Source organism: Pleurodeles waltl, chromosome 4_2, assembly GCF_031143425.1.
Source record: "Pleurodeles waltl isolate 20211129_DDA chromosome 4_2, aPleWal1.hap1.20221129, whole genome shotgun sequence".
Classification (NCBI taxonomy): Eukaryota; Metazoa; Chordata; class Amphibia; order Caudata; family Salamandridae; genus Pleurodeles; species Pleurodeles waltl.
Genome location: NC_090443.1, coordinates 693,625,435 through 693,639,468, shown reverse-complemented (window position 1 = coordinate 693,639,468; position 14,034 = coordinate 693,625,435). Strand labels below are relative to the sequence as shown.

General features: G+C 43.4%; 1 protein-coding gene across 2 annotated transcripts in view; it reads right to left on the bottom strand.

Annotated features, from left to right (window-relative positions):
• The window catches only part of LOC138293206 (di-N-acetylchitobiase-like), a 134,585-nt gene that overhangs the window by 32,679 nt on the left and 87,872 nt on the right, over positions 1-14,034 (bottom strand). For both annotated transcript variants that reach the window (XM_069232294.1, XM_069232293.1), the window contains exon 4: positions 3,458-3,620. In XM_069232294.1, the coding sequence (XP_069088395.1) occupies positions 3,458-3,620 (163 nt within the window). The remainder of the gene's footprint in view (positions 1-3,457; positions 3,621-14,034) is intronic.

Sequence of the window (14,034 nt, the reverse complement as noted above, 5' to 3'; positions counted from 1 at the left end):
GCTAGCTGCTCTGAAGATGTTCCAAAGATTGGCAATCAGTCAGTGCCTGTATTTCTGTATGCAGATGACACGGTTTTACTGGCGCGTACAGCTATCAGCTTACAAAATCTCCTAGATGGTTTTAACAATTTTATGAGCAAACTTAAGCTAAACGTCAACCATCAAAAGTCCTTTGTAATGTCTTATGGTCCTGTGAAGAACAAACACAAGGGTTTCGACCTGGGGAAGGAGACCCATAGTAAAAACTCAAGTGTTTAATTATTTATGTACTCTTTGACCTAAATGGAAAATGGGATAGGTTAATATCCCGGAGTGCTCAGAAAATGAGGATGGTGGCAGAGGCCATATTTAGATTTTCAAAAAGACTAGGGCAAAAGGCGGTACGTTAATCCAGCTCTTTAGGAGCAAGTGGTTAACAGTAGGAACATATGGAGCTGGAGTATAGGGTTATTCAGGGGCAAGGAAACTCCAGACTGTAGAAAATATTTTTTATGTAGGCTCCAAGCTACCTCTACAACTAGTGCAAGTTGTATTGTACATACTGAATTGGGAGTCGGTTACATTGAAGATTGTATTTTGATGTCACCTCTACTCTTATGGGTCAAAATATGGAGCTCCCCTCAAGCCTCTTTCTCCAAACAGGTATTGTCTGACTTCCAAAGCTTGGATAATAGGGCATCAATTCCCTGGCTAACATTCATAAAATGCTTCTTTTATAATTTGGGATGTGGACACCTATGAAAACGCTGAACAAGTTACGGCAAACTGTAATGCAAAAGTAATTGAGCTCTATCAGTCTATTAGTGAGGAGTCAAGGTTTGTGAGCATCTTACAAATGCCTACGGTTATGTGGTATATGCAAATAAGTACAATGTCTGCCCCAGAGGCATATTTGATATGGATAATCAAACCTGAGCACAGGCTCTATCTTACACAGTTAAGACTGAACTTAGTCCATCGCTTAGTTGGCTTCCCTGCAACTAAGATGCTGCATGCATCTTCACCACCCTGCCCTTGTGACGGGGTGACCGAACAGTCCACTCCGCAATTTATGTTGTGCTGTTCACTGTATGCATTACCAAGACAGAGATTTTTGCGCCCCATTCTTTTGAATAAAGATTTTTCCTTTCATAATGAAGGGTTATCTTTTCTGCAGTCTCCGTTCATCATTGAAAATTGCGCTGCACTGTTAAATTATAGCTATAAAATGAGCTTATGCACTTTAATGCCCTTGATATCATTTTTAGTTAGGGTATCCCTATGTGACGGACACGTAGGCACAGACGAATTAAACAAATAGGGATTTTATGTAATGGATTAGCAGAGTGATTTTCTTATTTATTTATTTGAAGCTTTGAATGTTTGAAATGAATTATTATAGAATTTTTCAGTTTTTATGTAACTGATTAAAGTTTTATTCTTGATACAATTTTTTTGTGATTTTGTACTTTTATGGCTGATTATAAATTTGACTGAATAAAATTTGATTTGATTAGTGTTTACAGATGGTTGTTTGATTCTTTATTCAGAATATTTTGAGGGCTTTTTCCTTATCCTTACTGAGCAGTCCCATAAGACAATTTGCTCGTGCACCTTACTCTTACAATACTTTTGGAGGTAAACCTTATTTTATCCTTTTCTTTATTGTGAATTTTTGGAATGCCCTGTAGGACATGAACCTAGGCATCTTGAAGGAAAACTATATTGATTTACTGCTCGTAATCTGGTTTTATGGAAACGCATATATAATGTTGAAAGCAAATAACAAAGGCAGCACGATTCAGTGTTATTAGATGTGGCATTTCCCATCTGCCCTACGCATATGCATAAGTAGACAGAGGTCAAGGCAGCGTTCTATTTTGACAGAAGTTGGCGCAAATGTCACTTCCTGAAATTTTATGAACACGTTAATATTTGTGTTTGACTTTCACATGTACTGAAAATCGTCAAGCTCCAGTTTTTAGATATGACCACGTGGTCACATAGGCTGCCTCCACACTGTTGCTGCCCCTTTCTGCCCACCCCAAATTATTTTCACCATCCGTGATCTAAATCATCTGATTTAGGATTTTTCTCAAGTACACAGGCTTCTTGTTTGATGACCAGTTAGTGCCTGGGTGTCAGTGAGCCACATCAGTAAGATGGGGTACTTACTGTACATTCAATCTAGGGCATTTTAGCCCCTTCCATAATGTTGATGTGATTTGTGTTTGGGAGTCAATTGGTGTGTGATGTAAAGAACCCTCCCCTTGATTTTTGCTGAAATGGCTCCTCTGTGGCTTTAAGGTGAGAAACAGACATGCAGTGGCTTCATGCAGCACGAAAGCCCACCTATCAATGAAAGGTGAAAGTACAAAACACTCGGGCAGAAACTGAAGGGAGGGGCAATGAAAAAGTAGGAATCACAAATGTCACAGATGGAAAGTAGGAACTTTACAGATATTAACCCATCCTTCTTGCTCAATGAAAGACCATGTCAAGCTTAAAGGAAACAGTACTCAGGGAACAAATCTGAGTGGGACAATGGTGGAGAAGAAGACAGCCTACAAACACAGGCACTCTTGTGGCAACTAAAAGAAGTTTATAGCTCTGGAGAACAGTGGAACGATACTGGGCAAGGAGTAAGTACTTGGGCCATGCACCAGGTGAGGGACAAAAGACACAAAGAGTATGTGAAGCCATCTCATGCTGACCAAAGAGAAGCAAGGAAATGAAAGTGATGATAAGCTGACCAATGATAGGCAGTGGGTAGGCTCTAAGCCCCCTGTAAGTAAACAAAATGTCTTGAAAGTGACAGAGCATGCACTGTCTCAGACGAGACCTGAAAACATGCATTTCAACAACACCTGGTTCTTCTGTTTCTGCTGTATACAACAGAACTGAGTAGCATTCAATTTCTGATTAACTTTCTTGCTTATGAACTTAGTTGGTTTGGTGTTTTAACATGAAATTTGCCCATCTACACCTCCTGCTGATCCATCCTTCTGCAATCTCTGCAACTCATGCATCACTCCACATATGCAATAGTATAAAAATAATTTAGTCTCATTAATATACGAACCCTTTAGGCGAAAATGCACCCAAAAGGTACACTATGAAGGAAACCAGGTCAACACAATTGTGATGTGATAAATTAGTAGCATACTATACTTGTTCTTTGGCTTTCTCTTTCATGATATTGCAGACAAATCTTAATTTTACAGAGTTGTATTAATATAGTCATTGTTTGCCCCCATTCTGGTATCATATGATTCATCTTGCTAGAGCAGCTGTGTAAAATAGAGAGCTGGCAATATCTGGGAACACAAAAATGTTCAAAGAAGCATGGCTATGTCACATGGAATGGATTGTGGTTATAAATTTTGAAATATGCCAAAAACAAGGCCTATACACCAAACAAATAGTACCAGAGTTTCTCACTGGAAACCCATTTATAGTGCCATTTTAAACTACTCACCAGCAAGTGCCTCTTTGTAAGGTGAATTGGCTCCAGCAAAACCTATTGAATACCACATATCATAAGACATCACAAACAAGTAGTCACAAGCATTAGCTATTGCACTGTAATTATAGCACCTTCCACCTGCACCATGTGGAGACCACGTTCCATCAAAAGATACCTGAGAAGAAAGAGAAACGTTTAGGAGTATAAGTAACCTAAAACACAAATATTTTTGGCTGTCATATGATTTTTTTATTGATATTTAGAACATGATTCCATTCTCTGTTAGAGAACATAATGTGATCATACAAGAAGCAGAAGTTCTAGGTGGGTGTTTGTAGAAATACTTACGTGTAGCTTATTTATACCAGATATTGAAAATACAATGTTATTCATTGGTCCTTCACCATACTAAAACATAACCTCCTCCAGTGTCTAAAAAAAAGCACAGCCCATTCGAGATTTTTACATTTCAGGGTGCTCTTTAGCTGACTGTAGAAAATATATGCATTTGCCACTCTCACCACTGTCTTCTGAAGTAGTCCTTTAGAAAAAAAGAAATTAGAAAACAACAGTATGTAAAAGCTAATCGGTATATCAACGTGGTGTGTGGGCATGGCTAAAACATTGGTTATGGATTCCAGCTGTAAGGGAGCTAATCACCTTCTGATGCAGAGAAGTGGGACACGTCATTAGGTGGGCATGGCTAAAATGTTGGGTATGGGTTTCAACTGTAAGGGGACTGACCACCACCGGAGGTAAAAACTGACAGGAGAAACAGGCAGAGAAGTTGGGCATATCATTACCTACCAAACATTATTACTTGCTACCTTTGTCTCTACACTACTACCTTAACAGCACTGCCATCTATTCTGATCATTATACATATGAGACTTTTGCCAATATGCAATTATTCATAATTATCAGTTCTGGAGCTTATGGTTAGGATTAATAGTATGGTCATGTTTTGCTTCACTAATGACCGAGCTAAAACACTCATGCACTAACAAAAATCTCTTGAATACGCTTCTTAGTCCAAAGAAGACATTTATTATTTCACTTAGCAAGGTTCGTAAAAGGAGATTAGCATGCTGAAGGCACATGTTTAAAAATGGTCACAGCAATGAAATGAAAACATGTACAAATGATTCTCCACTTCAATATACACAGCAAATATATGTATCTATATTATAATGCAAATCAAATAATGAATTAAAGAATATGCATCACCGTTAGGCAAGGGCACACTGCTTTATCTCCTTCCTATTCAGCATCAGGCTGCCAGATCCCAGAATCGATCGAGGAGAGAGAGAGATCAATTATCCTCACGTGAAGGATGACACACTCCAGCGTCCTGGATATGCCTGGGATCTGCAAACAGTCTCTGTCCCCGGTCCACCTGGTCTGGGCCTCTTATACTTTGAACAAACAAGAGAGGAAAATTCTAGAACCTCCCTCTCACTGCAGAAGTTTATTTATTCAAAAAATGCTGATTGCTTTAGGCCTGCTTTGAAAATAACACATTGGGACTTGGCCACAATCCCAAGGTGGCAATTCAAAACAAGACTGTTCCCTGCCCTTTTAGTACATTCTTATCAGCCTAAGCCCTTGGTGGGAAAGAACACAAAAAATAAAAACATGTGCACATTGTACAATGTGGAAAACTACTTGCAGCTTTTAACGTGGCAGTGGCTAATGCTAAAATAAGTCAATAGGCAAAATGAAGCTGGTGGTCACTAATGTGATGGTGTGCTGCTAGGCTAAGTGCAACATGGAGTCAGTGGTCAAAACACCAATATCATTATAGGTCATTAATTAGATTATTTATTTTAATGGTTTACCACGGTGAAATTAAATTTAGGATTTTATGCAAGTGTATGGGATGATCTAGAGATCCCAGTAGGGCTAGGAAAGGTTATCTTTGAAAATAAAAGTAAGTTTAATATTATTTAATTTAATATCATACAATTAAACAGCAAACATTCAACTTAAATTACAAATACATTCATTTAGGATGTTTGTTTGCTTGTGAGGAATCTGGATAGGACTGGCACAACGGATTGGCAATACGAGCAAGTTACTTACCTTTGGTAATGCTCTTTTGGATACTCTAACAGCATATTCCTTATGAATACCAACAGGAGCAAATCTGGATCTAGAGACTTTTTTATAGTGTTGCTTTCATGAGCCGGTAGGAGGGGTCATGTGGCTGATGTCAGATCTGTTCCACCCCCGAAGTGACATTGGTGATGCATATAAATGCCACTTTTGTGCATTAATGTCAGTTTCTTACTTGAATTAGTCCAAATCCTCGGACACAGAGCTTAATAACTGATCAGATAGGACAGATGGAAAGATCTCTAGATTAGGACCTTTCTAAGTATGGAAGTGAGGAATCTGATGTTAGAGAGAGTATCTACCATAAAGCAGTTGCAGCTAGTGACATTTGAAAGTGGTGGGGTGTAAAAGTTGTGTATGACTTATGTGGCGAGTGAAGTGAGCAAGCTTTATGGACAAACATGGAGTCCAGGGTGGGTCATTCTCCCAAGAAAAAAATGAAAAAAGATTGGAAAGGTGTCTGTTAAAGCAAATTCATTTAGTGAAAAAGCAACATTTACAAAACAGTGGAAAAACAAGGTTTAGAAAGCAGTTTTCAAATATTAAACACATTAAAAACTGCCACATTTCTTACCGTGTTAATATGTTCAACAGTTACTGTAATGTGCAAATTGTGCAGCATGACAACCTCATGCCCTTTAAAGTGTGTGGTGGCCCAGTGTCTTCCACTGCATGTGGCATCAACTTTGGAAGAAAATGCTCCAACCAGGCTTTGGAAAGCACCCACAGCTGCTGGCTGCAATCAGTTAGTCATCTAGAAATATGTGTGGACAGATCTTCAGGTTTGATGAAAAAAGAATGGACTCTCAAAAGGGAACATGTAAAGTACATTTCTGTGATTTCCATAGAGTGCCATCCAACCAGTATTTAGGTTTCTGAGATTTTATTGCATCCAGATATATAACACAACAACTGAGAAAACACCTAATGCCTGTCAGTACCTTTGTCAATGGCTGTTAGCTGTTTAAGATAAACGAGTAACAACAATGATTTGTTATAAATAAATAGCGTTGTAAATGTTTCAATTCTAATATTGTGAAACTGAATTAAATATTATTGAGCCTTTTGGAAGGAGTATTGGCCTTCAGTTTTTTATTTTAAGTTCTTCTTATTGAATTATAAACCAAGCAAAAATGCAGTGTACAGCAAACGTGGTTCATTAGGATTGCATTTCTGCATTTTCAACAGCACAATAAATAATCCCTGTTCCGCACCGTACAGAGAAGAGGTAGGGGGAATAGGGCAGAGGGGTAGGGGGCCAATGGAGTATGAAGTAGCTGATGCACCTTAGCTTTACAGAACTGGTTCTCACTGTATGGCAGTCAACATTCCACTGGAGGCAAACAGAAACCCTTGTGGGACCTGCAGTTCTGTAACATTTTACTCAAGTGGAGCAGCCACATCCTTAGCATTCACAACCTCGCCCAGGTACGACTGGGCAGTAAGGTATACCTCTAACGGGTACCAGAGATCTTTGGGTCGCGTGCGCAGTCGCATCAGCTCCCAATAGGCATTCAGTTACTCTTGGAAATATGCTGCATCTTTAAGCCAATCCAAGGCGTGCTGTGTCATTCACTGGTTCCAGCGCATCGCCACCTGGGGGTTAGCAAGCAGAAGAAAGGGCACCCTCAACTTGCACCATTCCAGCGGCATATCCTTCACATACCCCAAGAACGTTCTAGCGCATGTTCAGTGATCACCTTGAGCATCTTAAGTTCTTCGCCCCAAAACTGCAGCACTCCAGGACGCTCCCATGCAACATGCATGAAGTTAGTGTAGGGTGTCACACAGCGTATGCAGTGCGCATCCTCGATCAGACCCATTCTGTGCATCCTCTCTGAAGGGAGGTATAACCTGTGCAGATATTTAAAATTTACATGGCACAGTTTATAGTTAGGGGAGAGTGCACATGACTGGATACAGCAATGCCACCATTGATCATCAGTGAGGTGAGGCGTTAGGTCTGAGTGCAATGCGATGTGCTCCGGCTGGTAGGTATGCCTATCAGCGCTGACTTCTGCATCTCTGTATACATCTGGGTGATCAATCGGTGAGGGGAGGGAGAGGTCAGTCACTTCAAGGACTTGAAAAACAGGTGGGGCTTCCAGGCACAAGTTATGAGTCACACGGATGGCAGCTTGAAAATGATAGTACATGAAGGTATATAGGAGGTTGATGCCTGGACCCTGCAATGCCTGTTACAATGATATAAAGATATAAAGGTACCGTCTGGATAGATCGCCCCCATAGATGTCAGTTGTAGATTCTGCAATCTAGTGCCAGTATCAATAGTAATGGGAAATGGAGGGTGCCATATAAGTGGCACCGATGGGGCAAATAGATGTTTTAGGCGGGCCTGCCATAGGAGTTCCCACCAAGCCCACAATGTGCAAGCAACTGTGTCTATTTGCGCTGTTGGGTGCCTGTGGCCATAAAGAGTGCCATCTGGAAAGGGCACACCGTAACCCGATCATGTTCAGCAGTCGTGTGGGCCTGAAATTATGTAGGGAAGTGCCAGTGGTGTGTAAACTACAATTGGGTACTATAATATTATAGGCCCATTTTGGGAGCCCCTAGACCACCCTGCTTGAAGGCGCGCGTTCCTAAGCAATCCAGGGCTGCGAGCTTGGCCCACCCAAGGGAAACCAAGCATGAACAAGGCTGCCAATGGAAATAAAGCAGTAAAGGAAGTGGCAGATTAATAAATAAAGGAATTTAGGAAGGGTCACCATTTTCACAATGGCTAGCCTTCCTGTTAGAGACAGTGGGAGCCTCTGCCAGCTCTCCACATGCTTGTCCAGCCACATCATCAAAGGCCTGTAGATAGCCTTACACAGATCCTCAATATCTCTGTTAATCCATATCCAGAGAAATTTTACTGGTTTGTCTACCCATTCAAAAAGCTATTTGAGATAAAACTCTGTCATCACCTCCGTCATAGGAAACAGGACAGGTTTTGCCCAGTTAGTGGTAATCCCTGACAGGGCCCCAAATCTGGTGAGCTCCCTTATTAGTGGGTCTATGTTGGTGCGTGGGTCTTTAACATAAAGGGTGACATCATCCACTTACATTGACACTATAATTCTGCCAGGTTTAAATACCAGGCCATGGAGTGGGTGGTGTTGTCGCAGCTATAGCAAACAAAATGGGGAACAAGGGGCAGCCCTGTTGAGTCCCCCTTGCCACCAGAAAGGAGGCTGTGATCCTCCCACTTACCTGCAGCCGAGTCACAGGCTGACTGCATAGGAGTCTAATCAACCGTATAAGCAAGGAACTCATTCCAGGGTGTGACAGAAGGGCAAATAGGTGTGGCCGCTTGAGTGAATCAAACACCTTAGTGGCGTCTAAGAACACCGCAGCTGCGCTCAGGGTCAGCTTGATTGTGTGGATAAGGGCAAAGAAGGTGCACAGATTACTTGAGCTGGATCTGCTTGGAACAAAACCAGACTGGGTGGCCGCAATATATTTGGCAGAAGCAGTAGGAACCGTGAGGCAATCAGTTTAGCCGCAAAATCATTATCCATGTTAATCATGGACAGAGGGATGTATGATTTGCAGCGCTGAGGGTTCTTTTCAGGATTAAGTATCATCACAGTTAGCGTCTCTCATAAGGAAGGGGCAGACAGCCAGCAAATAGTGACTCCTCATATCAAGCAAGAAGGTGAGGGGCCAATAAATGGACATATTCTTTATAAAATGCAGCTGCAAGGTAATGCAAACTGTACACTTTATCATCAGGCATACCAGTGATAACCCGGAAAGCCTCCTCCACCTAGAAGGGTTAATTTAGATATCTTCTGAGACCACTCTTTAGCCACAGCAGCTGTATGGAATCAAAATAGGCATTGAAGTCCGGTAGGGATCGTGGACTGCCTAGTCTGATCTAGTGAGAAAAAAAATAAAAATTAATCATCGTCCCTTGGATAGCCTCCGTGCCGATGCTCTCGTTTGAATGTGCAGCTTGCAGTTCAACTATGTAGTCACTCACTGAAGTCTTGCATAACATATGGGCCAGGTTCTGCCTCCTCTGTCTCCCACCCCTTATCAGTGAGTGCAGGCCTCCCTGCCAAGGCAGGGAGTCTCCCTTTGTGCAGCTTCCTCATACTCAGTGTATTTGCCTCGGATGGGCGCTAACATGGCTGCACTGCATTCTGCAAAGTACCTGAGTTGTAGCTCTCTGATCTCCTCCCCAAATCGCACCAGCTAACCGTGCAGCGCTCGCAGTACTCTTGCCTGCTTCGCTGTGCACGCACCTCTTATTACAAAATTAAAAGCCTCCCATGGGGAAGCACATGCCATCTCAGGTTTATCATTTTGCTCAAATTATTCCGCATCTGCAGATCTAATTTCCTCTCTGAACACTTGGCTGCACAAGGCTCCAGCCGGAAGCTTTCAGGTAAATGCACATGAGAGACTATCTAGGAGGGATAATTCAAGCAGTACCGGGGCCTGATCAGACAGCAACTGAGGCAAGTGAGATATCAACATGGTCCAAGCATCAATAACTTGCAATGCCAACCAGTAATCGAAGCACAACTATGTGGTGTGAGCCGCCACCATACATGTTCCTTCAGTGTCATTTAAGTGTTGGGAGCGCCTCAGATCATTTAGATCAAAATCTTCCATGAGCAGGCGCAGCTGGGCTGCCACCCATATGTCAACCGTAGGGTCTAAAAAATTAAGTTTGCCACCTCACAGAATAGCGGCAGGGCCCAGTGAATCTGCCATTTGCCACACATCCCTAAAACTGGGGGTCATCAACATTTGGCTCATACACAGTGACAAGCCTCAACATGTGGCTCTGCTGTAAAGCAGAACATATCAACCTTGCGGGCCGTAATTCATGTTGCATGCTCAATGCCTGACCCTTTTGGATAATTACAGCCTTTCCATGGGCATAATGTGACTAGCACATCGTGTGTCGCTCTCTCACCTATCCCGCCCACAGTTGCATCTGGGTACTCTCTATAAGATTGAGCTCCCGTAGGAAGCAGATATCCAGGGGGTGCCTCTGCAAGTATCGTAAAACATGTTGCACCTTGCCCCAATCATTAAGACCCCGAACGCCCTAGGTTAAAACCTTAACTGACTGCATGGCTATCGAGGATTTGGTTGGGGGGGGGAACCCACTGTTTAATGAGCAAGCAACAACCATGCAAGAAATGTCTGCATGCTGAATGAGCCTGAGGGTGGGACAGAAAAAAACAGTGGGCAGTCAAAGAGCTGCAAACAACAGTGTCAAACTGACATCCCCCCACTTGGGTCAAATTCCATCAACCCATCCTCCTTGCGACACCCAACAATAAACTAGGAGAACTGTCCAGGGACTCAGCCGGTGAGGGCAATCTAGAGGTCCGGCTCACTCCTAGCCACTGCGTAGCCAGGTGGCCGGAGGGAGCTAAATCATGGGGGCTCAGGCTCACCAGGTAACTACTTCAGGCCCATTGTTGGTCTATTACTGTCAGTGACCCTGCCACCACAGTGTAAGACATAATTGCCAAAAGCAATACATGCTTCAGATTAGTTGCCTCTTACCGGAATCAGCAGAATAGGGAGCACGGATCATCAGTGTGTCCCTCTCAATCATAACAGCTTATGGTCAATAGTCTGTCCATCACTGTAGAGAGGTACTATATCAGGAGCAAGTCTATCTCCACATAGGAGTCTTGGGGGTAACCACTGCTGTTGAGGTGCTCCGAACCTGCCCCGTCTAGCAGCCAGCGATGATCCTTCTGCCTTCGCTGGGATAGACTTGGCAAACTTGGCTGCGGTCTTGGGGTCAGTAAAGTATTGGGTCTTTCCTAGGTCTAATTTCTGCAGCTTAGCGGGGTACAGGAGGGAGTACTTGGCATTCAGGTGCTGGAGGGTGCTGTTGACTGGCAGAAAATCTTTTCTGGTGGCCTGCACAGCCACCTTGAAATCCGGGAAGATGGACACCTAGTTCCACTGGTAATGAAGCAGTTGTGTCTCACTTGCCAGATGCAAGGTCATGTCTCGATTCCGACAGTTCAACAGGAGAAATATTATAGGCTTGGCTGGTGTTCCCGGTGGGGGCAGAGAGGGACCTGTGGGCTTATTCCACAGAGAACATAGAAGAGAGGGCCTCTTCAAAGAGAGCTCGGAGCATCCCTTTAACATTGTCCTCTATTCTGCCCATTGCTGTTGACTCCGATACCCATAAGATCCAAAGGTTGTTCCTCCTCAAGCAGTCCTCATTTTTGGTGCAAATTACCTATAGCACATTCTCTATGCGCAGAAGCTTTTCTGTCTGCAGAGTGTTCATCCTCTACATCCAAGGTACGGCATTCAAGCTGCTCAATGCGGTCATCATGTTTATCTACTTTTTCTTTAAGGCGGTCAAACCAGTCTGCAAGGAGGTCCAAATTAGTATATATGGCTGTTAGGCTCTGCTTCAAGTCCAAAAACATAGATTAAATATCGTCTCCAGGGGCAGGCCATCATCGCCGCTCTGGCCAAGCAGGGGGTCCTTGTCAGGGGGTTCCATCATGTGTGTCTGCCTTCAGTTATCAAAGGGGAGCTTTGCTTGTTTTGCATCAGTTTTCCCCATCTTTCATTCAGCTAGGATCTTCAATTTACACCAGCAACAACGAGTCAGACATCAGTCCTTGTTCCTCGCCCGGGCACCTGCCCCCCCACCAGTGTCCCACCAGTGTCCCACCACTTATGGTCAGCAGGGGGGCACAAGCAGCTCCACCCATCATTGACATTACTGGCAAGGACTTGCACTCTAGAATTTCAAAGGGAGAACTGAGTGGGTTGGCTCCACTTGTCTGAGCACTCGCCTTTGTTCAGGTGGCTTGGGTAGGCCCATCACAGGGTGACAGATTGTGATTGATGCACACCATTTCACCGCACCCCTTTGCAGGCCCATCACTGGTACAGCATGACAGATTGTGATTGATGAACACCATTTCACCCCACCCCTTTCCTTCACAGAAGATGGTAGACATACTGTTAATTTCTCATTTTGTATGGGGCGGCCTTTTTTCTGTTTCTGTAGAGAAATGGAATTAAGCTGGCACAGCATGGTGACAAAATGCCTGGGCTCTGACCCTGAGCTAAGCCAAGAAAATATGAACACTCTGGATGATCCATTACATGAACAGTTATCATTTTGGAAGTTACATAATTTGTGTTCGCACAGGTTACGTAATTCAAGATGTCAATGATCTCTGTAGCCAATAGAGGAGTGAAACTGCACTGTAAGGCAGTTCAGCAGTTCTCTCCATATGTTTACAAGGGGTGTCACTATAGACAAAATAGTAAATCACACTGACTTTTCTAGTAGTGTACACTACCCTTCTAAGGCCTATCCCAGGTGAATAACTAATCCTGCAGAGTCTCCACTGCGCCAGGCTACACGTGCGCAGCTACCAGGCTGTGCACAAGAATAATCTCTCATGCACAGCCCGCACACGTGTGGTGGTGAACAGGGGCAGCCCATTTGCCTTGTGATTACCGGGGTGAGACACTGGTAGTGAGACTCACCGACAGTAAAAAGTAAAAAACCAGGTGATAAAAAAAACAAAAAAATCCAGACGTCATGAATGGGCAGAATCCAATAGCAACTACAAACCATCCTGATCAGGTCTACTTTTGCACTATTTTGCCCTTCTTTGCCTCAGAGAACCTCCCAGAGCTGATTGTTCACCTGGTGGCCCTTTGTACGATCAAAGTAAAAGCTCAGGACTCCTTTGGGGTCCAAACAATGGAGTCTCTGTTGCTCCTTAGAGTGTTAAGGAGGAGCAAAGAATGTTAGAAGAGCAATGGATTGTCTGACAGAAAAAGGAGCCACAGCCTGTCAGGAACGCGGCTCTGGCAGTTTGCCTGGAAAAAAGGTAGCGTAGAGCGGTATATTTAAAGAGTCTGAAGCTTGGTCACACAACAAGCTGAAATTACCACAATGTGAAAAACTGTTTTGACAGTCAGGAGATACAAAGGACAGTTGTACATTGGCTCAGATGGGGAGCCAAATTAAGGCCCCACTGAGGCATCACAAAGGATTTAGGTGGAAACATGTATACTAAACCTTTAAGAAAACACATCAATACAGCTGACTTAAGGACGATTGGTCCAGTAACTGCAAATGGGTGGAAAGGACTGGCAAAGAACCTTTAACTTTTGCCAACTGCAACTGTTTCTGGGCTAACAACAAATAAAAAACAAGACATACAACAACTCTGCCTGTAATTGTTCCATATTTGGGCACCTCACCAGGCCACAAGCCTACTTAAACTCTCAGGGCAGAGTTTTGAAGATGGGTGCTTGGCTGCCACAATGACTTCCTGTAATTCATGAAGAAAGTGGAATGCTGTCAACTGCAGCCACTCAACCACCATGTATGTAGGCATAGATTGTGCAGGCCCAGGTGCAAGCTGCTGCAACTGAAGAGGCTCCATAAGAGGCAGTCTGATTGAATGGCAGATACTCATGCCCAGAAGTTCCATGTACCA